This window comes from Stigmatopora argus, chromosome 6 (genome assembly GCF_051989625.1).
Source record: "Stigmatopora argus isolate UIUO_Sarg chromosome 6, RoL_Sarg_1.0, whole genome shotgun sequence".
NCBI classification, from domain to species: Eukaryota; Metazoa; Chordata; class Actinopteri; order Syngnathiformes; family Syngnathidae; genus Stigmatopora; species Stigmatopora argus.
In genome coordinates this window covers 5,368,744-5,393,624 of record NC_135392.1, presented here as the reverse complement: position 1 = coordinate 5,393,624, position 24,881 = coordinate 5,368,744, and the positions used below count along the sequence as shown (strand labels likewise).

Genomic DNA, 24,881 nt, shown 5'->3' with positions numbered 1-24,881 from the left:
CCCCGGTGAGACTGTTCAAATTTACAGCACGTCCGAGATCACGGCAGCTCGCAGTCACACCTCACGTCTACCAGTTTAACGTTGACAGTTTACACGCTGCAGACGCGGCAGATGAAACCAGGTCACTGTGAAATCTCAATCTGGTTCCATGCTAAATGGGAGCAATGGAGCGTGAAAGTAACAGTCCGTTAAATAATCAGATGCTGTCACGTTCGGCTTGTTGGAAGTGTTCGCATGCTGTACTGCCCGAGTTCGACATGCCGAGAGGAGACAAGAAAGATATCATATGGCCAAAATTCAGGAGAGAATGGGCAGATAAGAATCTACAAGATTTGAGTGTCTGATTTTGGTCAATAGAAAAGGCTCGGTGAAAGAGTGGTTCGCACGATTGCTTCGCAGTTCTGTGATCAAGGGTTTAATCCCAAAAACATGCATGGTAAGATGATTGAACACTCAAAAGTAATCCTAGATGTGATTGTGAATATGGTTTTGTGTCATAGTGAGCTGGTTCCAGGACCCTCTGACACTTGTGAGGATAAGCGGTAAAGAAAATCATAATTATTATAAAGGGAAAGTGTGGTTGTGTTTTTGGAAATGTCCTATTTTGATTTGAGATGTAGTTACTTAGATAGACATTTTGCAAATGTTGTCAAATTGTTGACCACTCTGTAAAACACAGGTGTCAAAGTGGCGGCCCGGGGGCCAAATCTGGCCCACCGCATCATTTTGTGTGGCCCGGGAAAGTAAATCATGAGTGCCGACTTTCTGTTTTAGGATCAAATTAAAATGGAGTATAGATGTATATTACATTTCCTGATTTTCCCCCTTTTAAATCAATAATTGTAAATTTTTAATCCATTTTTTCTTTGTTTTTAGTTCAAAAATCAAATCAGTTGTAAAATCTAAAAATATATTTTAAAAAAGCTAAAATAAACATTGTTTTAGATCTATAAAAAACAGAATATTCAAGGATTTTAATCCAGTTCTTTTAATCCATTAATTAAAAAATATTTAAATATTATAACTAAAATGGTCCGCCCCACATGAAATCGAGTTGACGTTAACGCGGCCCGCGAACCAACCCGAGTCTGACAAGAGAGTGACTACTTAGATCAGAGGTCTCCAATCTATTCTACAAAAGGACCGCAATGGGTGCAGGATTTCATTGCAACCCAAACAAGAGCACACATTTTCACTAATATAGCATCTTACAAGTGTAATCAGTGGATTTTTGCTTACGAATACACTTCATTTCCTAAACAGCCTGCACCGGATCAGTGGGAACAAAAACCCGGACACATAACAGAACTTGAGGACCTGTTTAAAGGCCCCACTAGAGTCTGCAATCAGGGATTCATAAAGTGAATCCTGTTACCATTAAACTGGACACTGCAATAAGCTATGCACCAACGAAACAAAAAAAAAGTGCACTGAAAGACAAATGAGGATACGGACAATGCGGGATAACCCTAACATTAAAAAAGTCTCAACCAATAAATTTCCAACAATGCATATCGCCCAAATGATGTCATCCCCTTACGACGGGACCCTAACGCAGCCAAGTGGAAGTTTTTCTGCTGAGAAAAAAACGCCAGATAGGTGACACCGTTAATCCCAGGGCATCGAAAAACAGCAGCAGTTTTACCAACAAGAGGTCTTTAGGTGCTTTTAGACCTCTAAAGTCTGCCACATGCAAGGCTTTAACTGTAAAACAAAAACATCACTAGAGATAGTTTATATCGGGGGTCAGGTGTCGGCCATCTCGCCGCACGCCCTATAAAAACGTCTGCTCGCGGCGGGACGGGTCAGCGTGTCCCGCGGTTGCGCCTCCAAAGAAAACCTGACATGCTTCACTGCCAAAGAGGGAGATGGGGACAGTTACTCTTTAGAACTTTATGTGCCTCCCCTCCCCCCGCATCTTCGCTCCACAAAAGGGGACCTTACCCCTCATCCCCACCCACCAGGAATTTCTCAGGCATTGCTGGATTCACCATGACAACGGGGTGCTTAACAAAGCATTTCTCTTAGGCATTCTTCCTTTCACAAGCCAGGGAGGGGGAGCTAAGGGTCGGCAGGGGGGTGTACAACAGTCAAAAAGATGGGAAAGACGGAGGGGGGGGGGGGTTGAAATGATGAGAGTGAAGATTTGGGGTTGGAGGGCCGAGACCCGTTTGAGATAGGAGCGACATGGGAAAGAAAAGGCTGAGAGGTAGACAAAATGGAGTAAAGTGGTTAGAGTCAGGTGGCTGAAATGTAGGAGGATCTCTTTTAGGGCCATCTTAGATTACAATTAACATAAAGCACCGATTTAAAAAAAAACTATAGACAAAGAATAGTTTGAATGTGTAAAAAGAGATTTACGGAGTCACACTTTTTACATAAAAACGACTTATAGTTCAAGAATGGAAATAAGTGTTGTATACTCTACCCATCAAAAGTTTGTAGTCAGTCAAACAAGCAATTGTGTGTTTTCCATGAAAAGTCACACATTTATTTTTCATACGAGTTGACAAATTTAGTGGATGAGTGGTTAGCATGTTGGCCTCACAGTTTTCCGATCAAGGGTTCAATCCCAGATTTGGACCTTCCTCTGTGGGGTTGTATGTTCTCCCAGGGTTTTCTCCGGGTACTCTGGTTTCCACCCACATCCCCAAAAACATGCATGGTTGGCTGGTTGAACACTAAATTGCCCTAAAATGTGAGCGTGAATGGTTGCTTTGCGATTGGCTGACCATCCGTCAATTCGCCTGGTATCCATAGTTGGCTGAGATGGGGTCCAGCACCCCCCAGGACTCTTGTGAGGATAAGTGGCATGGATAATGAATGAATGAAATAAATTGAACAGTTGTGCATTGCTCAACAGCCACAATAAATCTAGAATTTGCCTTTTTTGAATTCTCGCTATTTGTTAAACCACACGCACTGTCGTATATTCAACTAGTCTCTTAGACTCTAAAATTAGATTTTTTGGGCTGCTCATTGTCGATTCCCTTTTCCTTTTTCAAAAGTGAAGGATCGGTTGGTGCAGATGATTCTGCATGAAATTAAAGTTAAAGCGTTGTACATACTACATAAGGATATATGCACTATTCTAATTTCATACACAGGTAAAGCATGTCAACAGTTAAGCCTGCCACAATAATTACTGTCAGTTTATCGTCTGAATGACCAAGAATTTATTTTTTCAGAGCGGGATAAATTACATGTCATCAGCATTCATTCGCACTGCCATTTTTTTCCTCTTTTTCCCCTCTGTGAGCAAACTAGCACTTTGCTGAAAGCAGAACTCGTGGTGGAGAATAATGAGGTGAAACTGCATATTTTGACAACAGCTTGCCAGTGACAAACAGGGACAGTATTGCATTTATGATACAGATATTATTTAAAGAACAGTAGATGTCTGTTTAAACCAGGGGTGTCAAACTCCGGTTGGTTTGCGGGCCGCATTAACGTCAACTTAATTTCATGTGGGCCGGACCATTTTAGATATAATATTTAGATTTTTTTTTTTTTAACCGGATTAAAAGAACTGGATGAAAAGCCCTAAATATTCAGTAAACAATATTTATTTGAGCTTTTTTCTTAGTAAGGGAAAACGTCTTTCAATCATTTGTTTCTCATTTCAAAAGGAAACTAAATATTTTTAAATTATGTTCAATAAAGTGAAAAACAGAAAATATTTTATATATTTATTTTTAGATTTTCCAAAATGCTTTTTGAACTAAAAACACAAAAAGAAAAAAATGGATTAAAAATTGCAATTATTGATTTAAAAAGGGAAAAATCTTCATTTGAATTTGAATTTGATCCTAAAACAGAGAGTCAGCACTCATGATTTACTTTCTCGGGCCGCACAAAATGATGCGACGGGCCATATTTGGCCCCCGGGCCGCCACTTTGACACCTGTGGTTTAAAGGATAGTAGATGTCAAATGTCATTTTTTAAAAGACTTTCAAGCGTCTCTGGGACAATTTACATCTTATGCCATTAGAGGTAAAAAGTCAACCAAGCTATTTTTCTCCCTGACAATTTATGGTAAAATATATCGTCCTAAAAAACCATTACAACAACAGTAAATGTTTATACCATCAGCTATAAACATTCAGAACAAGTCTAAGTGCAAGTGATGGCATGCAGGGACACTACAAAAAAAACATTACCAACAATAGCTTCACAGGTGTCTTTGTTCATTCTAGCCCCGTAGGAAAAAAACTAAAATATGAATGATAAACATACACACACACACCAAGTGTTGACACCATCAGGTGAAAACAAATGGATTTTTCACTTGTACTGCTTGGTTGAGATAATTATATGATGGTGGTGAGATATGACAGTATTTCAGCTTCTAGCATTGACACACACACGCAAAAACACAATAAAATATAGCAATTCAAAGCAGCTTGAAGGGAGCAACCATGAGAAAGTTCCAGTGTCACAAAACGCTTTAAAGTTTGGATGGATTATAATGAAGCGACACTAATGCCAGGCAGAGCGCCTTCCATTGAAATTCAAGACACGCAGCATTGTCTTACACAAGGACAACCACGTCTAGTTGCTATAAGACAATTAAAAGAGAATCTTAATATTTAAAGTCTGGCAGTCTTTGCTAAACAAAACACTGGACAGAACCTGCTGGGGACATATTGGTAAATCAAATATCACCAATAGTGGATTCTCAGGTGAAAACGTATTTAAGTTTTGAGGACGTGAAAAGCTGTCATCACAGTGAAATTCATGACGTCATTTTACCGTCATTTTTGGACTTTGGGCAATTATTTTCCCCCCTGCTTTCAACGCTGCGAGTCCAGTCCGTTTTAGTCATGGATTTTTACAGACTAATGAGCTGCATGTCGTTTGGTGGAAATTTCCCAAAGTTTAATATTGGCACCTGCAGCTTATTCTGTATTCTGGTGAGGCATATATGTTAACAAATGCTGTTTTCTAGTCAAATTTAATGGGTGCCACCATGGTTTGGAAACACTGTCACGTTGTCTTTTTATTCAGATTTGCAAATTTTATGATCACTTGGACAAAAAAAAAATTGCAGACAAACATAAAAGCACTAATCAATATGTATAATGGTATGATTGTGATACATAGAAGGCGTAAAATACATGCATTTGTTTCAAAATAAAATCCCACAGCCCTGATTTCTGCTATCTTCGCTTAATTAAGTGTTTTTGTTTCACTACACACGAATCACGATAGTAAACAGTGACAAACCAATACCTCTTTAAGACTCTATAACAAGGGTGTCAGACTCGGGTTGGTTCGTGGGTCGCTTTAACGTCAACTTGATTTCACGTGGCCCGGACCATTTTAGATATAATATTTAGATATTTTTTTATGAATGTATTAAAAGCCCTGAATATTCAGTTTTTATAGATCTAAAACAATGTTTATTTGAGCTGTTTTATATATATTTTTAGATTTTACAAAATGATTTTGAACTAAAAACACAGAAAAAAATTGATTAAAAAAATTACAATTATTGATTTAAAAGGGGGGAAATCAGGAAATTTAATATACATCTATACTCCATTTTAATTTGATCCTAAAACAGAAAGTCGGCACTCATGATTTACTTTCCCGGGCCACACAAAATGATGCGGCGGGCCAGATTTGGTCCCCGGGCTCTATAACATGGGTGGCGAACAAGTTAATACACAAAGAGCCCAAAGTTTTAAACTGTGGGAATCAAAGAACCACAGCTTAGGTCAAAAGCAGTATAAAAAATAATCAAAAACCGCCAAATAGTTGTTAAAATATAATTTATTATTTGTTTTTAATGGGCCCTAATGACTTTGAGTGTGTTTTAAGAGAGAATAATGAAACGAGACAAAAAGCTGCAGTACAGTTATCCCTCGATTATCGCGACTTTACAACTTCGCTATTTTTTCTGCTATTATTTTTTTTCTTAAACGGTGGACCCTACTTTCGGATTTTTTGATTATCCCGGCCATGTCCAGTCTACATTAACCGTGATATTCGAGGGATTACTGTACATACAAATATGATAAGAAGCAAAGAGCCGCATATTTGCAACCCCTGCTCTAAAACAAAGGCTATAGAATAGTCATCCTTGACAAAGGCAGAATTTACACAACCACATCGTTCATTGGATTGCGCAGGTGTACCTAACCAACAAAAAGCAGCCTGTGACCTTGGCTCATCTATACCCTCTTCAACTGGACACTTGAAACTCAAAATTGCTCCTCTCTTGTCAGCCACTGACCAAAAAAAAAAGTCTCATCCAACGTGGGAGTGAAGTATCTTCTCAGCGGGACGGGAGTTGAATAAAACTGCCTTCATTACACGTTGGGGCACGTTAGACAAAATCCCTGTAGTGACATTTGCAACAAATGCCATTTTGGGCTGGGATTAAGACAAAAGACACATTGTCCTTGTTGAATATTAAAGCTAATGTATAAATTATTTGCAACAAAGGGGTTAGACAAATCAGGTCATGAGCAGGCGGGCCCACATGTGCAAAACAATAGGAAGACAAATCACTGACACAACACCAAATAACTTGCAGAGGAAATTAGCAGGGCTTAAGGATGGAATGACAGGACAATAGAGAACCAAATATGGTGTCGAATACAAACACCTATTAATGCAAACGCACGCACGCCTGGGAACGGTTGATCAGTCCCGAGGTCAACACTCATCTGACACGTCCCAGAAAATAGACGTAGACACAATTTGAATCATGCACATGACAAGAAGCCGCGAGCAGAATTTCTCTTTTAAATCATATTCAAAATGATGATTGGGCCGGTACAATCCAGTTTAATTCGCATATCAGATTGTGACGACCTGTTCAATTTCCAATCCATGAAACATATCTCAAGCCAACTCACTCAACTCATTCAATTCATTTTAGAGAATTTATATTTCTTGGAATTGGCTATTTTCAGTTTGTTTTCTTTTTTAATGAAAAATAATCAAGCAAAAAGTGTTGATTTTTTTTTACTAGTTATACAGTAGAAACATGAAATATCATGTTTTAAAAGACATTTCTTTAGCTTGCAAAACTTTGAATTTCTGTTTTTTTTATTGTTGTAGTATTCGAATAGATTGTGTACCCAAAAATGGCAAGGTCTGAATGATAAGAAAAATACCATTTTAAAAATCTGGTATCGGAAATGGCCGCCTAATGGCTTAGTGCACAAGTGTCAATCTGGCGGCCCAGGGGCCAAATCTGTCCCGCCATGTCATTTTGTGTGACCCGGGAAAGTAAATCATGACTTTCTGTTTTAGAATCAAATTAAAATGAAGAGTATAGATGTATATTAAATTTCCTGATTTTCCCCCTTTTAAATCAATAATTGTAATTTTTTAATCCATTTTTTCTGTGTTTTTAGTTCAAAAATCATTTTGTAAAATCTAAAAATATATTTAAAAAAGCTAAAATAAACATTGTTTTAGATTTATAAAAAAATGAATATTCAGGGCTTTTAATCCAGTTCTTTTAATCCATTTATAAATAAAAAAATCTAAATATTATATCTAAAATGGTCCGGCCCACCTGAAATCAAGTTGACGTTAAAGCCCTTGGCTTAGTGGTTCACTCGCCTGACTCAACTGCAGACAGCTGCGGGATTGATTCCCACTGGTGTGTATGATTGTGATCATTTGTCTCTCTGTGTTCCCTACGGCTAACTGGCGACCAATCTAGGCTGTCTTGCACCCGAAATCAACTGGGAAATGTCTTGCCATCTGCATGGAGCCAAGTCCCTGTCAATCATTAGTGGAACAGGCTCGCTTCATTATACCCTGATCATTAATTTATGCAGTTTTACAGCATAAAAGCAAATTTTATGACAGCTGTTTTTGTCTTATTTTGTTCTTTGTGTTGCGATTTTTTGGTAGCTGTTAAAGCATGAAAATCAGATGAAAAAGAAATCTACATTTTTGGGGAAATGAATTATTACCAGTCAAGTAACACTTCCCCCACCCAGTGTTTTCATTTCTCACTAAAGGCTTAAGTATTTTATGAATATAGGTCACTTCCTTATGAGGGTGTTTTTGATCATTTATTAATGTAGTAAAGTCTTTAAAGTGATGTAATTGACATTATTGATGATGTCAGTGTGTGTGTCTTCAAAATGGGTTTTGCAGTTTCTCTGTGAGATTTAATTTTTATAGGTGAAAATAGCTTGAGAAAGAAAAAAAAAGCTAGGTTTGACTTTAAAAACAGTATATCCTCTTCGCCCGGGGCATTTTATTTAGATGAGACTGCAAATGGAGCAGCTTATTTAAATTTGAATCCTGCACCACAGGGAAGCTTTTAACATTAGGTGAAAGTGAAGAAATTAGAAACCTTTTAGACAGTGAAAGCATTAAAAAGGGCAGAAATAACAAAAAAAATGGTTGTTGAGAAGCTAGTGTCGACTCTAAGATGACTTTAAAGGCTTATTAGCCAAGTGCAGCTTCATTGAAACCATTTCACTGCTGGAGAGGGATGTGCAGAGACGCTGTTAATCACAGTCCAACTACAAACAAAAGCGCCCAACACAAATCGTCGATCATAAGGGGCCTCTTAAACAGAAGCATGAAAGAAGAAGATAATGGGCCAGACTTGGGAGGTCCCTAGAGAGGGAAGTCTTTGAAAATTGGGGTCAGCAACATCTATAGAAGGAGCTCATAGTGCTTCCACATCGTCTCATCCTGCAGCATTAGGAAAGACTTTCTCTTCTTCTGGTCTTTATTTTCAGGACCTTTAATCAAGCCTCTTCATACATCCACAATTTCTATAGCCACGCCTTCCGCAGGAGAGCTGACACATACATACTCCAGCAGGTGTGGGACCAACGGGGAGACACGGACTTTAATTGGTCAGTGCTGGGATCGCAGCTGTCGCGCCCTGACCACAGCCTGCTATGACTTTTAGAACCAGTTGTCAAATCAAGCACTCATTATTCTTCCCGAGAGACGGAAAACGACTTCAATCCATTATATTGACAAGACACGGTAATACTGTGTTTACTTGGTGTGGGAATAGTGGCTAGTGGAAATGGACAATTTGATATTACAGAAAACACCAGGGTCATAAAATAAAAAAGGATTTGAAACACTTTTCATTGCTAGTTTGGATCATTGGCAAATTTGAATGTGGGAAGACGGCGTACTTTTGGGACAATAATATGGATGTCAACCACTAAGTAACTGTGATAACAATACATAAATAATCAAATCCCACATACGGGCGGCATGGCAGCCGAGTACTTAACACGTTGGCATCACAGCTGTGGGGTCGAGGGTTCAATCCCAGGTCAGTCCTAACAGGGTGGAATTTGCATTGTCTCTCCGTGCTCGCGTGGGTTTTCTCCGGGTACTCCAGTTTCTTCCCACATCCCATTAACATGCAGGGTAGGCTGGTTGAACAATCTAAATCGTCCCCAGGTATGAGTGTGAGCGGGAATGGTTGTCTATCTCCCCGTCCCCATGCCCTGCGATTAGCTGGAATAGGCTCCAGCACCCCCACAGACCCTTGTGAGGATGATCGGTTCAGAACTTTTTTTTACCAATACATTTTCCAATTGACATACTTTAGACCTATCATGTCCATAATGTAAATTTGACCCTGTATCAAAACTGCAAACCCCTGTGAGGATAATCGGTTCAAAAAAACAATTTCCAATAGATTTTCCAATTGACATACTTTAGACCTATCATGTCCATAATGTGAATTTGACCCTGTACCAAAACCGATACTGTACTGTCAATCACCAAGCCACTTAGCCAGCAGAAACAAATCCCCAAGATTCCCATCATCTTTAATCCATATCTGCATTCATATTCAACCTTCATGTCCAATCTCTTAATTGAGTTCCCTGCAGTGATGTGGGTTTTCATACTGTCTGTCAAGGTCAAAGAAAAGGCAGATTTACAGCAATGAACACTGCAGCACATACAGTAAGCGGAACCAGAGCACGAAATACACCCACACAGTGGGTGTATTCCATTCTCTCTCACACATTCTCAGACTGGGAAAACTCTCGTAATTGTGCTTGCTTGCCAAACTGAGGCTAATATCAAGAATCAATCAAGGCAGCATCCAAATGAGCCTGCTTTCGCTGTAGCCGGTCATTAACACGTCCTTTAAGAATACAGTTGCTTTTACGCTCTCTGGCGATGGAGTTCAAGTCGAATACGCCAGTTGAACAATAAAACAGTTAGTTAAAAGGACATAAAGTATCAGCTGCCACTTCAAACCAATTCTTGAAAGAGACCATAATTGAATTACGCTTTTCTTTGTATTCGGGGAGGGGGGCTGTAATAGACAATTATGGCTCGGGATCAGTCTACTCACTGGAGTGGATCCCATAGGATACAGACAAGCTCAGTCTGGCAGCTTTTTAAATCTCCACAATAGACGGCTACAAATCGCGCTGGTATAAATACGCCAGATCCTTAATGAGGGTCCAAGTAATTACAGAATCTGCCCCACAATAAACAGATCAAACTATATAAATCCAAGACTCAATTTGAATACTAGAATATCTTCTTTTTCAACCTATCATCCATAGAATGTTAATGCTGCCTCATGAATATTTTTAATGCATTGAAAATGTATAAGCACAGAGAATCGAATCAGACTTAAGCCGCTGCTCACTTCCTTTATCAGGTGAAGTGCAAGTGAAAATGGAGTAGGAACACAAGTCATTATCTTACCTGAGACAGAGATCCGCATCGAGGCCTCCAGGGGACGGTTGTTATCCAGTGCCCGGCTTAGCTGGATGTCCCCTGTCGTTTGGTTCAGCAGCACGAGGTTCAACTCATTGCCCACTTCAAAGCGGTAGTGAAGCCGGTCGGACACGTCCGGGTCGTGGGCGGGGATGCGACCGATCACTCCGGCAGGGAAGCTGCTGGATTTGTCCGTCACGTAGTTGTTGAAGATGATCTTGAAGTTCTGAAGCACTGGCACGTTGTCATTCTTGTCCACGAGTTTGACGTGTATGGTAGCGCGGCTGACCAGGGGGGCTGAGGTTGCCTGGACCACGATGATGTACTCCGACCTCATTTCATAGTCCAGATCTATTAGCGACGTCAGTTCTCCGGAGAAGATATCTAGCTGAAACATCTCTGGCATGTTACCCTCCACTATTTGATACATAATCTGCGCATTACTCCCTTCATCCGGGTCTGTTGCCGAAATAAGCGCAACCACGAGGCCCATTGGGGTGTTTTCGTCCACCATGATGTCAAACTCGTCTTTCTCAAACACAGGAGGGTTGTCATTCACGTCAAGAATCGTCACTTGTACGTTGATTGGCGTTTTCAATGCGGGAATGCCTTTATCCACGGCAAAGGCCTGCAGGCTGTAAACCGGCACATTTTCTCGATCTAATCTGCGCAGTGTGCGAACAATGCCGGAGGTGGATTCGATTATGAAGTCTCCGTCGCCGTCCTCGCCACCCTGGAAGGTGTAGAAGACGCGGCCGTTGAGACCAGAGTCTCGATCGGTGGCCGACACCTGGACCACGCTGGTGAACACGGGCACGTCCTCCATCACAGAACCCAGGTAGTTGTCTCTGAGGAAACGTGGCGAGTTGTCGTTTACGTCGTTCACCAGTATCTCCAGGTAGGTGGTGTCCGACTTCTGCGGGATGCCGTTGTCACGGGCGGTGATGGCCAACGTGTAGGAAACCTGGTCTTCGTAATCCAACTCCATCAGTGTGGTGACGGCCCCCGTGTCGGGATCGATATCAAACTGAGGGATGCTGTCGTCCATGAAATAAGTGATGCGGGCGTTTTCTCCCGTATCTTCATCCGTGGCACTTATTAGAACGACCAAAGTTCCCATCGGCTTGTCCTCATTGATATTGACTGTGTAATGGGAGCTCTGAAATACAGGCCGGTGTGTGTTGGCATCGGTGACGTTCACAAACACTTTAGCCGTGTCAAAGAGTGTACCGTCACTTGCAGTCACAGTCAGTACATACTGGCGTTCTAGTTTATAGTCCAAAGGCAGTGCAAGTGTGATTAGCCCGCCTCCACTCTGACTGGTAATGGCGAACCTGTTGCGAGTGTTTCCATTGGATATCTGGTATGTCACCACACTGTTGATATCCTGGTCCACGGCGGACACCGTCACCACGCTGGTTCCCACGGCGGCGTCCTCATTCAGTCGCATGAAGTACCCTTTTTGGGTGAACTCTGGGTTGTTGTCATTAACATCAAGAATGGTCATGCTAATGCTGGCAGAAGAGGACATAGGGGGGTAGCCGTGATCTCGGGCCTCCACTCCAAAGTTGTAGAAATCCACACTCTCCCTGTCCAGTTCGGCCGCCACTACGATCCACCCTGTGCTATTGTTGATGGCGAAGGGGAAGTCGGGCATGGTTTCAGTGAGACGATAATCCAGCCTGGAGTTGTCGCCGGAGTCTGCATCCACGGCTTGGATGTGGATGATTGAGTAGCCTAGTGGCACATTCTCTAAAACAGTGGCCTGAAAAGGGGTGCTAACAAAAATGGGTGCATTGTCATTAACATCCAGCACCTGCACCGTGACCAGCCCGCTGATGTTGGAAAGAGGGGGGCGGCCACCGTCTTGAGCTCGGATTCTTAAGGTGTATTCTTTGCTGGCCTCGTAATCTAGATGACTCACCAGGTCCATTTGACCAGTTTGGGCATCGATATAAAACTGTCCCCGGGAGTTGCCACTCATGATGCTGAAGTGGACCATGGCATTGCTCCCCCTGTCCTGATCTGTGGCGGTCACCTGCATGATCTCAGTGTTGGGCGCTAAATCCTCAGCCACCTGGACAACGTAGCGCTTTTCGCTAAATTGGGGAGCATTGTCATTGTCATCCTCTACCACGATGTAAACGGTAGCTGTGGCACTGCGGGGTCCAGGGTCACGGCCTTGGTCATTTGCCCGGACTAACAACATATAGGCATCCACGGCCTCCCTGTCTATGAGACCTTTGGTGCGAATAACACCAGACCTGGCGTCGATCTCAAAGACATCATTTGATCCGTTGCTATTAAGAAATTGATACAGAATGTTACCGTTAATAGGTGCGTCGCCGTCAGTGGCCCTCACGGTCAACACCTCGTAGCCAATCTCCAGATTCTCCCTGATGCTTTCCTTATAGTCCTGCTGCTCAAAAACGGGATCGTGGTCATTCGTGTCGCCGACTGTGATGGTGAGCGTGGCCATGGCCGTGCGTCGTGGAATTCCGTGGTCCACTGCGGTCACGCGAAACACGTGGGTTTCTTTCGTCTCGCGGTCCAGAACATCCACCGTGGACACGGCGCCACTGGCCGGGTCAACGGCAAACAGGTTATTGGAGCGGCTGTCGAAAAGAGCCTCGATAAAATACTCCAGCCGGCCCCCTTCGCCCTCGTCCGCGTCCACTGCTTTTAAGACAACGACGGAAGTCCCAGCTGGCTTGTTTTCCGCCACCGACACTTGGTACATCGGCGGCTGAAACTGAGGACTGTTATTGATGCTTCTCCTCCTCCTGCCCACAATTCCCAGGTTGGAACGAGTAGCCTTTTCGAGTAGCTTTCTGATACGGTTCTGAAGAAAGGGGCCCTGTCCCACTCGCCAGCGGATGAAGATGGGGTCCACACGAGTGGCGCCGTGGCCTACCAGAACATCGCAGAGCAGGTCCAACTCCAGGAGCGTATCCTGGCTCCAGCACAAGGTCTCAGACAAAAACAAGTCCCCATCGGAGAAGTAGAAGTGACCTCGACTGGTCACCCGGCAGCGGGTGGGCTCTCCGGGTAGGAGCCCCCTGACTGGAAACAGAGCAAACCCAGCTTGGTGACACTTTGCGGGCTTGATGAACAAACTCAGCACCTCCATGTCCCACGCTGCTTTCCTTGGGGGCTTCTTGGGGCAGTTTCTCCCGTGGACGTGCACGTCATAGCGGCTGGTAATGAGATGCCGGTAGTCGGACCCCACGGAGTCCACGCAGTCCGAGACAATATACAGCGTAAAGGGATTAGAGCGCAGCGAGGCGCAGTTTAACGAGTCGGAAAGAAACACCGTTCCCGTGGAAGGGTCGGTGTCTAAGAAGCGCTCGGTGGTTTGGGGGGCGAGCACCTGATCCAGAGCGCACCGCGAGCGTCGCTGCTCCACGCCGGCCACGACCGTCCTCGCCCGGGCGTCCTCGCCTAGGTGCACCACGTAACCGGACGCCAACGGAAACAGCTTCCACCAGCAGAAAAACAGGAGAAAATCCAACTGAACGAACTTCATCGCTCCTCCAAGCGCGTCCGATTGTTTGAAGAGAGGATCAAAAACGCGGAGAAGCTTAAACTTTCCACCATTGACTTTTCTTTTGTTGCGGGGGAGCCATGCCTGTCTCCCGGCGGGCGCACTTCTCTCACTCCGGGCGCTTTTTTCTCCTCTTGGTCGATCGCGATGTTCAGGCTACAGGTAAAAACGGTAAAACTCTCCGGTAAAGGCGTTGAAACAAGCCGTGGATCTCGCTAACACATCTTGATCGCCTGCGCAACTCTGCATGAATGGTGGAAATGGCTCATGCGACGCACCCGGGCTGCGCTCCTCATTATCATGAACCCGCGTGCGTGCGCGAGCGCGTGCGTGTGCGTCCGTGCGTGTATTCTAATGCCATGCGGTTCTGTGAAGGGATCCAAAAACCCTGCCAAACTGAGATAAATGAAGACTTCCTACCGTGGCTTCATTTATTAAACGGGAACATTGGAAAGTAAACAGTGATTCTGGTCAGTAAAGGTCATTTGTTTTACTCACGGTCTTTTTAAACAGAGTTTGTATGGACACTTCCAATGCAGATGGACCCCAACTAGAGATCTCTCACAAGCTGTGATAGAATTAATGAGTGACAAACTTGTGTGGCCCTCACAAAAATACACACTAAGTGAGGTTTACTCATTAATAGATGAAATTCCTGTTTGGCTCTTGACTGATTTTGCTCTTCTGTCGGTTTAGTTACAACAAGTAACATTTTACAATGCAACCTGCCATAGAAATATTAAAAGCAATTAGGACAAAAAAATAAGGTAAACTTTATCGATTGGTTGTTTTAACTACAGGTTTTCGTCAAAATTATATTTGCAGGCTAAGGAACATTTTCCTTGTTGCTTATAATATAAAGTATACATTATCGATTTCGTTTATCATCATAGATTTGTGATGTTATGGAACATTAGATGTTAATTTAGTCCAGGATTCACATTTCTATTTCTATTAGAGCATAAATGTCACAAGATTTGTTACCATATCTGATGTATTGAACTATTTTGACTACAACATTCTTCCCCAGACTCAGAGATATTATAATTATTTCACAGTACCTTAATCAAATTAGATTCTGTCCGTCTTCTTATTCTCCGATGAATACAATTCAACTCAATTCAATACGGTGTATTACTGCCCTCTAACGGTCAAGCAGCGCTTGTACAGGCACAAAGTGATTAACTTCATATATTTTCATTGACTCTAAACTCCCAAATAACACCAGTATGGCTGAATTAATAGAAGAATGGTTGGTTTTGATCCCACAATAACCTCAATATAACCTTCAGTCTTTGAATCATCAGATCAGTCTTTTAAGAGCTATCACAGATAAGCCTCAGCCTTTTGTTTGCAGAGTCTGAGTCTCCAACAGAATATAAATGCCATCCTGCTGAAGACTGAATTAAATCTCTCCAAGCAGAACCTTGATAGGAAAAAGAACATCAACCCTGAGCTAACATAACTTAATTTGTATCAAATGTGCTCCGGGATATCAAATAAGTGCCCCCAACCCAAAATAATTAAACTGTATTATTTACAAAAGGACTGCAGTATTTTGAAATGTAGATGGACAAACAAAAATATTAATAATCAGTGGTTAGAGGGCTAAAAGTAATAAAAGCAATACTGTGCCAAAAAAAAATCCCCAGTTGCATAAGATTGAGGTTTTCCATTTACCAGCTTGTGATTTGTTTGCGATCGACCAAATTTCAAATTGGTGACATTATACCTCGAATTATTATATGTATGCCATCCTAAGTATTTGTCCGCTTAGTCCCCAATGGCCATTATTCACGTGAGGTCATAATATTAATACTCACTTGCAAAAGCCCCAATCAAATCAAAGAGTTTAAACATTAATATTCAAAACCGTTGAATTTGTAACATTCAATTGCTCAATCCATTCCTAAATAACTCCTCAAAACAAGTCAAACAACAACTGCTTTTTTTACGTTTTATTGTTGCTGGAGGCTCTAATACAATATGAATCATAAGCTTTACAAAATTAAAACAAAAACAAAATACAAAGTTTCCCCTCCAAAATGGAAACGGTCAAAGGTTTCCACTGACACAAAAACTGTGACCCCCCCTCAAAAAAAGACATGAAAGGTGAGCAGAGAGAAGAGTTAAAGATACTGTAGGGGGGTTAAAACAGTCATGTTATTCATATTGTGGCAAGGTGGGAGGGGGTGGGGTTGTTATTACGTTGGGGAAAGTATTTCCACTGACTGCATTTCCTCGATCGCGCATGGGCTCACATGCATGCCGACAGATGACGAGTAAAAATCTTCCGACATGAGGCAAAAGCCGTGAGAAGGAAGACCAAAACGACAATTATCAATTGACCGATAAATCTAGGGGGAATACAAGAAAAAAATGAGATATACACAATGAGCCTGTGCATGGCTGTCTCCTCAACTGAGAGGAAATAAAGATCAGTTCCGACTGCCTGATAATAACGCTGAGAGGGGATAGGGGGGCTTTTAGTACTTATTCTGACCCTCACACCGCAAGATTATAATTATTAACCGTCATAATGCTATCATTAGTTTCATAACATGGAAGGGAGTGTGAGTGAATGGCTTCAGAACATTTAGAGATACATCAAAACAAAAAAGTGACCGGAATAAGGGGAGGAGAAAGATTTGGGTTTTCTCCCTTTTTTGGGGGGTAATTTGTCTTTTTTTTCCCACAAATAAACAAGAGTGCAGCACAGAGGAGGCGGTGAAGGAGAGACGGAAAGAAACGAGAAGAGATGGCGGAGAGAAATGGACAGAACAGTAGCATCTCTAGCTTTGGTTTTTCAGTTTGAGTGCCTTGAACAGTTCGTTTTGGAGAGCCTCCTGCTTTGACTTGTCAGCCAGAGATGAAACACTCCTGTGAGGGTGACACAATGCAGGAACAAAATCAGTTTGGGTGAAACCAAGTAAAAAATAAAGTCTGTGGAAGTATATGTTAGTAAGTTCCGCCGTTCTATTTTCCTTCTGTGCAAGAAAAAAAACATTCACCTTTACATTATATTGAAACATTCTTGGCAATCATGTCATTCAAACGCCTTGTATTTTTTTCCACTTAAAACACACCATACCACATTACACCTTTTCCACTTATCATGTGCCAAAACAACAGTTATTTAAATTTTGTGCCACTACAATATACACACATTAAAAAAATATCAGTTGACAGTGTGTTGATAATGATAAGAATTAGGCATTACTATCTTGTGGCTGAATTTAAATGATTGCGCACTAGTATTGTTAGTCGATCACTACAACGAGGAGTTAGTAAGTGTATTTTAAAAGTATGCATTCTGGTTGACAAAGAAGTAAATGTTAATTTCACATCAGTTTTCAACATTTCGACAATGTCTGTGAGGTTTGCGGTAACTTTGATTACACAGGGAGAAATTCAATGCGGTTAATTTCAGACGAACACACACACACACACACACACACAAACACACCGATTTAGGAGTGTTTGACCATCACTTTTTAAATTGGCTGACATTGACAGTGATAGAGGTTTGATCTCTTTGAAATGGGAGGATTGGAAATTAATGGTTACTGCCAGCCCCTCTCATTCTAATGCCATCAATGGCAGCTAATGAGTTAATAAAAGCTACATGGGGGAAATTGCCAAAGTTTTTGTCTTACTAACTGGCCTTTTTGCCTTCTCGTCAGGCCCAAGTGAGTAAAATGAAAGGAAAACTGGATCCGAGTGTCAGTAATGATCTATCTATCTTCCCTCCTCTTCAGTTTCTAGGTGTCCTCTGTTAAATATAGTCAGATAACTATGTCTATTATTTAGTTTTGTTTTGTTCTTCCTTTCTCTCTGTCCCATCAAGACCCATATCTGCCCACTGCTTTTTCATAATAAACAACAAAATAAACATCCACAATTGGAGTATACCAAACTCCCAGGTGGCACATTAAACCTCATGTCTAAGCAGCTAAACAGGACAAGTTTAAAAGGAAAAAGAAATAAGTAAAGAACAGCTTTTAACAATTTTCCACACACGTGCACAGTCCCCATGCCAGGATGTACCTCCGACCCTAGTCAATGAAGATCTGACGCTGGGTGAGCACCTGCGACAGCTCCCTTTGGAGCTGTCGATACTTTTGGTTATCAGGCAAAGACTCAACAGATCTGGAGCAGAGAAGAAGTGGAGTGGGAAGAAGGTGTTTATAGTTTGCTCAAAAGATGAGGATGGAAAAGCAGAATTTCGGAAAATACCCAGACTCAATAGTTGAGGAAGACTAACGGAATAAACACAAGTTAAGGACGACATTATCACGCGCATCCTTTTGATTCTTACCTAAGTCCGTTGACAATGTCCTTGGTTTTCCCAAAGTAGATGTCATTCAATGTGGAGCGAATCTTGTTCTCCATCTCCTGCAACAAAGACATCAAGAAAAAAAACAGCAAAAGAATTGATTAGTAAGTCTGAGCTGAGTTTTATGCAAGTGGTGAAAAATGGTTGCAAATCAGCCTGCATGAAACTACTGACTTCAACAAGGCGGCCAATGTTGGCGATGTGGGGTGAAGACTCTCCAACTGTATCGTCTTTTTCCGTCTGCGGAGAGGAAACAAAACAAATTGTCGTACGGCCCGGCAGCTCACGTCAATAACGCTCAGGGCTTTACACCATACTTGTCTTGTTAGGCTGCCGCCCAGATTCATGGTGCCAGAGTCGAGCTTGGTCGTTTGAAGCCACAACATAACAGTGGAGGTGAGTTTGTAGTGAGCGTTGCGGCCGCTGGACTTCTCCTGATCGCGTAAAACAGAGATTAATTGCATATTACCTGTGTAAAGGCGCATCTTTGACATCAATCGCCTGTTTCTGTGCGTTTTTCTTCCATGGAAAATTTATAAGTGGCTCACCTGCACCTCTACCACATGAATGGAGTCCCAGCACCCTTTAATCTTTTTAGATCCATCTCCAGCCTTTTTGATGAGAATAACCCCAGCGAAGCCGTGTTCCAAATCCCAGAGGTACACTGATGAAACACCACCCTCAAAGTACCTGCACACAAAAAATACTGCATCACAACACTGTGTATGTACAATTCCTTGGAAAAAAATTTTTTAACAACATGCACTTTTGTCTATATACAGACATATACATATATAAGTGTAGCAATGTGGTCAAGGCGAATCAACCAAAGTCTTCCCAAACATATCTGTTAAAGTCATCTGGTGAAAAACTTCACTTTTTAACATCGCAACATCACAAATGCCTAAAAAAAAGCTTCTTAGACCTGATGGGGCGGCCTTTCACCATTTTGCAGCCTAATTAAATATAGCTATCAGTTTGTTTTTATTAATTCCAATTTGAGGGGCTTGTTTGGTAATCTACTAATACGTGTTGTGCGTATGTAATATCACAGTCTGCATGCATGTGGGCGTCTTTGGAACTCACAGGTCTCTGTACTGGTCAAAGGCGTTATTGGCTTCAACCTCCAGTTTCCTCAAGCGACCTGAAGGCATAGCACCGTCTTCGATGGGAGGGTCGTATTTATTACTCCACGGAGATCTAAAGTACCAGAAAGTACAACGTGTCAAATGTGAAGTGTACATGATGTATAAATTACTGTAAAGTGTTTATTTCAGTCAACATTGTTGGGATTCCCTGGGGGATTTTTTTTTTAAACTAAATGAGCTAAATCCTTTTTTTTAAAATAAAAATTAGAGTAGCATGCATGCTTAATAACACAACATAGTCGTATTTGTAAGATAGCAGTTAACTTACAGAAATCCACACGACGAAATTTGACCAGCTTCTTTTCTTACAAAGAATTTAATAGACAATTTCCACCATTTATCAAACCTGCTTGCTGGTGTTTGGATTGTGTTTTGTGTTCATTTTATTACAAAATCTAATCTAGTGTGAGCATGCAGGGAAAATTGTACGGGCACTGAATGGACGAATGTAATGACGTAGCAGTTGAATTCAACAGAAGAAGAAAAAATTACTATGGCCATATCGCTACCATATGTGTGATATTTACAGTACAGAAGTAAAACTTTTAATTTGCGGACATTTATTTAGTTCTGACTGTTTACTTTTCCTCATTATGATAGATTGTTTCATCAATGAGCATGTTGCAGTTATTCTCCCTACCTGTAGGAGTCACCATCCCTATTGTAATCACAAAGAAGATAGTCTTTTCCCAAAGCCTTGTCCCGGGCAATCTTCAGGGGCTGGTCCACTGAGGAGAGAAGGTCCTCACACAGACCGGGCACCTGGATAAAAATACACAGAGGAATGTTTTAACATTCTTTTACAAAATCAATACTTCAACGTGGCCACTTAAAGAGACCAAAGTCCCATTCGACAAATTATGAAAATCAAGCGAAGACTCAGGTTTCTTGCGACAAGATTACCGACAACATAAAATAATGCCTCCATTTAAGGTAAGAACTGCTTCAATGAGAGCCGAGAGGGCCATAATAAGCAGAGGAGGAATAAAATAACAGTAGGAAACATTATATCATGGAGATAAGGTGATACAAATTACTTCTCACAGACTGACATGGACCTCCTATGTCCACTGCATTAGTGCACAAATACAAAAGAGGCCTGTTTCCTAAAAAGGAAACCACATTCCTAGGGACCACGCTAACACGCACGAACACACCTGGGAGGAGGGTGAGCAAGAAAAGAAAAGTGAAGGTGTGTAAAGAAAGAAGGTAAGGTATTACCATTACAGTACTGTGAAGTGAACAATTGAGCCAAGATGGCCACACAGAGGGGAGAAAATGATAACACGATCAGAACGATCTGTAACTCACCAGGTCAATGAGGTCACTGAGGTTCTTTTCAATCTGTTGAGGCGGCAGACGCCTCATGAGATCCAGGGCACAGTCCAACTGCTGGTCACTCTGAAATACACACAATTATCTCAGTCAGACATGGAAATCCAAATAAGATTGTACTTGATCGACTAAGGGTGCTCTTATCGATTTTTTTAATGGCAGCACAGAGTTATGTTAAAGACCAGCTACAGTAAATGGAAACCTGATTGCCGTGAAGGAGCTTTTTGTACACACTCTTGCAGTCCAAGTGACGCTTGGCCTGTTAGTTTGCACTTAGAACCTTTCCAGCTCGGCATGAACAGCACTCACATCTTGTAACATGAGAATATGTCAGATAACACATGAATTTGTGAGTTGAGTCTTCAAGTTGAGGCAATACACACCCCTAAAAAATATTGCAAAACAGTTGAAGGAAAACCTGTCTGCTTTAAGAAATTGAGTAAAGTCTTACATGTTTGCTTACTTGGGACATGATTTGGTTTACTCTAAAATTCACAATGGTCTCCACACACCTAGGCTCTCCTGATGATCTTATCATGTGGGTATTTCTGGGTAATCACTTTGGTGAAATCAATAAGACTGAATGTTCCCAGTCGTCCAACAAACTGTTGTATAATGGAAGACAACTTAAACTCTTAACAAAGACAACAACTAACACAAATTTTTACATCGATAGATTAAAATCTTGTCCGCATAGCCTCAAGCAAGACACTAATTTGTCTTCCTTTTTGGAGTTGGAACTGAACCTTTATACACAAGATATACAACTCACAGGTATATGCTATTTGTATAGGTATCAAAAACAAGATATAGCTACAAAGCTTTTATCTTCCACAACTATTCTCTACTACTACTACTCTTTCTCTAATGTTCTAATACAAGTTTTCCCTTGAAATGTTGCACACAGTCAGCAGGGTTGTTCTTTTTATAATGTACCTGCATTGTCGAATGAATTGCTTTAAAAGAATCAGGGGACATCATAACGTGATCTAGCATAAGAATTAAAAGGATCTATTGAGACTAAACTGAGAGCAGAAGTGCACACAGCAATGTCTCTCCCCGAGGGGTTTTCTCCCTTAAATATGCAGTGGGGGGTGGAAAGGGATGGGCAGCCACAACACGAAAAACTGGGGAATGTAGAGGAAAAGATAATATTGCATAAAGTTTTAAGAGGCCATTTGACTCAATTGCAAGAGGCTATCTGAGTGGGTTGCAAGTCATTTGGTTGAGGTCTCAAACAAGTCTCAAATCTTTCCTGGGCAAGTGATGTCGAGTCACAAAGTTATGTCGAGTCAAACGAAGTCACAGGTTTTGTCATGCCAAGTTGGGTCAAGTCACAAGTTTGTCAACCAGAGTGGCATCCAGGTACAATTTCACTGTACAATCTACAGTGACATTAAAAAAAAGAGTGGTTAGCACATTTGCTTCATAGTTCTGAGATCAAGGGTCCAATACAAGCACCAGCCTTCTGGTGTGGAATTTACCAAAATTAAAATGTCGACTAAATCTATTTTAGTAGCCAGTTAGGTCAGTTTCCGACACTGACCATCTGTGTTTAAAATCTCAAATCAGAACAAAACAAGTGGCAAGAACCACTATTAAAAATCAGTTGCATAAACCTTCCTCCTGTCTTAAATAGGTTGAGCCCAGCAGTGTAAACTTAAAGAAGCATATGATGTCATCTTTGAAGTAGTGCTACTTCCATGCTGACCTAATCCTTTCTGTTCAATTTAAACTGAGCATTGAAACTGGGATCCTATATTTCTATTAAATCTGTGTTTCCCAGTCATTGTCTCATGGCACACTGGTGTGCCGTAGTAAATTACCTGCCAAAAAAAGTCATGTATTGTAATATTCAGAAAGAAAATTTAAAACTGAGTTATGGTGAACAATAAGTTTATATTGATCATTACTTTCCTCCATAGTGAATGACATTAATGTCTAATGGTCAGTGTTCAAGCTATACTGTAAAAATAAAATTAAACTAGATATCGTAACATACATTCCCTCTTTCAAAATCCCAATTTCTTTAAATGTATTGCCTACTCAATTCTGCTAGTACTGTTAACAAAGGCATACTCATGCATCTGATCACTGGTCTAAGATGTCACAGGGAGAGGCCCTGCTTGAAGTAAACATTTTCCTTAAATTTGACCTGTAACAAGGTCATGGTGGAGGCAATGTTTCTTTTCATCTGGCTTTAAAATCGCTCTCAGCGGCTACATCGGGCTGGACCATCAGACACCTGCGCCCCTTTTGACGTTGTGTTTAGCAGTGCTCCCGTCTCCGAGTAAACACGAGCTCTGAGCAACAACTCTAGGGTCAGAGGGGGGAGCTGAGCCAGCAGGATGGATGAGGTGAGGCCAGGGAGAGCGGGCGACTGGGGAGAAGGGACAGCTGCTTGTACTATTTGGCAAGAAGACAATTTAGGCCGCACGGAAATGTTCATTTTCAGGACTGACAGTGGAACATTTTATTATTTCAAATCCCTTGTTTGTAAATTGACTCCATCTAGCTGTATATCATTGTCTTATACAACACAGATCCCACATTCATGTTTGCAACGAGTGACGCCAAGACTGTCAGCAGCTCTAAATAGTGTGAAACCACCAGTGCGGGTGCCTGGCTCAAAGGACCATCGATAGAAAACAAAAGGCAGACTGGAATCTCAGCAGCAAGTAGTTGATAGTAAATGAACCAACTTTTGTCTCCAAAATAGTCAAATCCTAAAATATATGCTGCTGTCACCCTATTTAAAAATTCCAAGGCTATTATTATTGCCTTCAATGCTTGAAATATAATCAATACACGTGTACAGAAAAAATGAAACGGGATTGAGAAAAAGTTGTTTGCTGAAAAAGATTGAAGAAAAGGGAATAAACAAATGCGACTAGCCGAAAGTGATCAATTGTGACTGACAGCTTGTCATGGTAGCCCGGATCAGGGGGCGCAGTCAGTCTTAATATAGAAACGGTCACCACATTAGACTATTTTAACGTGGCTGTGTGCGGGTGGGACACGAGCAACAGAACTGGCTTTCGAACGTGTGTTATATCGGGACTGCTCTCCAAACCACTTCACGAACTTGTGTCAAATCCAAAACATCCTGTGCTAACTTTACGCCTACGGGGCAAGCGCTCAGCTAACAGCTAACTTGACGAAGAAAGCTAGCGCTCACTTGACTCCAAATTTAAGTCGTCTTAGTTCACGATGCGCGGAAGGTAATACTAAGTGGGAAGTAAGGCGGTCGCAACTTAACGACAACTCTTGGAGAAATTCCAGCTGTTCCGCTCGGGTTACTAGCAAGCTAGCACCTTATGCTAACACTAGCTTAGCATCTTAGCCGTTGGTTAGCCGCTAGCCCCATCAAACCGAGTGTCGCCACAGCTCGAACCGCGCGACCCTTACCATGTCTGCGGCGGTCTCAAATGGGCAGGGGGGCACGAATTCACCGGTGACTGTACGCCTTCTAGCCTTTGATGGGTTTGTCAAAGCGCTCCAATCGCTTCTTGTTGTTGTTGTTTTTTCTTTCCCCCGTGGAAGATGTTTTTGTTCGCCTCTCCCTCAGTGAGCCCAGCCCTGTCAGCGAAATTCACTTCCTCAACCGGTCTTACAGGAAGGAGAGGCTGCAGTCGGAAAAACGGGCCTCACTTGCATGTCCGGGTCACTCGGGGCCTTCACCGCCACAGCCAATAGCGACGGAGCAAGAAAGGCATTGCCAAGTATGGCAAGAGAGGAGTGGCGCACTTGGGGAGATGCAATGTTACTGTACATTCACATAGTGCAATAGGCGAAACGATTTCTTGCAAATCGCATCGCTTT

General features: G+C 41.9%; 2 protein-coding genes across 4 annotated transcripts in view; both read right to left on the bottom strand.

Moving 5' to 3' along the window:
* Positions 1 to 14,532, bottom strand: part of celsr2 (cadherin, EGF LAG seven-pass G-type receptor 2) — a 65,929-nt gene extending 51,397 nt beyond the window's left edge. For both annotated transcript variants that reach the window (XM_077603302.1, XM_077603303.1), the window contains exon 1: positions 10,685 to 14,532. In XM_077603302.1, coding sequence (XP_077459428.1) covers positions 10,685 to 14,222 — 3,538 coding nt within the window. In that variant the 5' untranslated portion in view covers positions 14,223 to 14,532. The remainder of the gene's footprint in view (positions 1 to 10,684) is intronic.
* Positions 14,533 to 16,183: 1,651 nt separating this feature from the next.
* On the bottom strand, positions 16,184 to 24,753 carry capzb (capping actin protein of muscle Z-line subunit beta). Of its 2 annotated transcripts, none has more exons than XM_077603319.1 (9): positions 24,468 to 24,747; positions 21,036 to 21,125; positions 20,365 to 20,486; positions 19,663 to 19,776; positions 19,125 to 19,266; positions 18,894 to 19,010; positions 18,751 to 18,816; positions 18,559 to 18,635; positions 16,184 to 17,120 (listed from the first exon to the last, which is right to left on the bottom strand). In XM_077603319.1, exons 1-9 carry the CDS (start codon positions 24,468 to 24,470, stop codon positions 17,033 to 17,035), a joined length of 819 nt encoding a protein of 272 aa, XP_077459445.1. In that variant the 5' UTR covers positions 24,471 to 24,747; the 3' UTR covers positions 16,184 to 17,032. The 2 variants fall into 2 exon arrangements, with proteins under 2 accessions (XP_077459445.1, XP_077459446.1); XM_077603320.1 differs by lacking the exon at positions 16,184 to 17,120 and adding an exon at positions 17,134 to 18,389 and having other exon boundaries at positions 24,468 to 24,753.
* Between the last annotated feature and the right edge of the window lie 128 nt (positions 24,754 to 24,881).

Bases quoted from the DNA above. Each gene is read 5' to 3' on its own strand.
- capzb (XM_077603320.1), bottom strand. The intron at 19,011-19,124 runs GTGAGCCACTTA...TTACGCGATCAG, and splicing joins TTCATGTGGTAGAGGTGCAG to GAGAAGTCCAGCGGCCGCAA. The intron at 18,390-18,558 runs GTAAGAATCAAA...TCTCTGCTCCAG, and splicing joins GACATTGTCAACGGACTTAG to ATCTGTTGAGTCTTTGCCTG.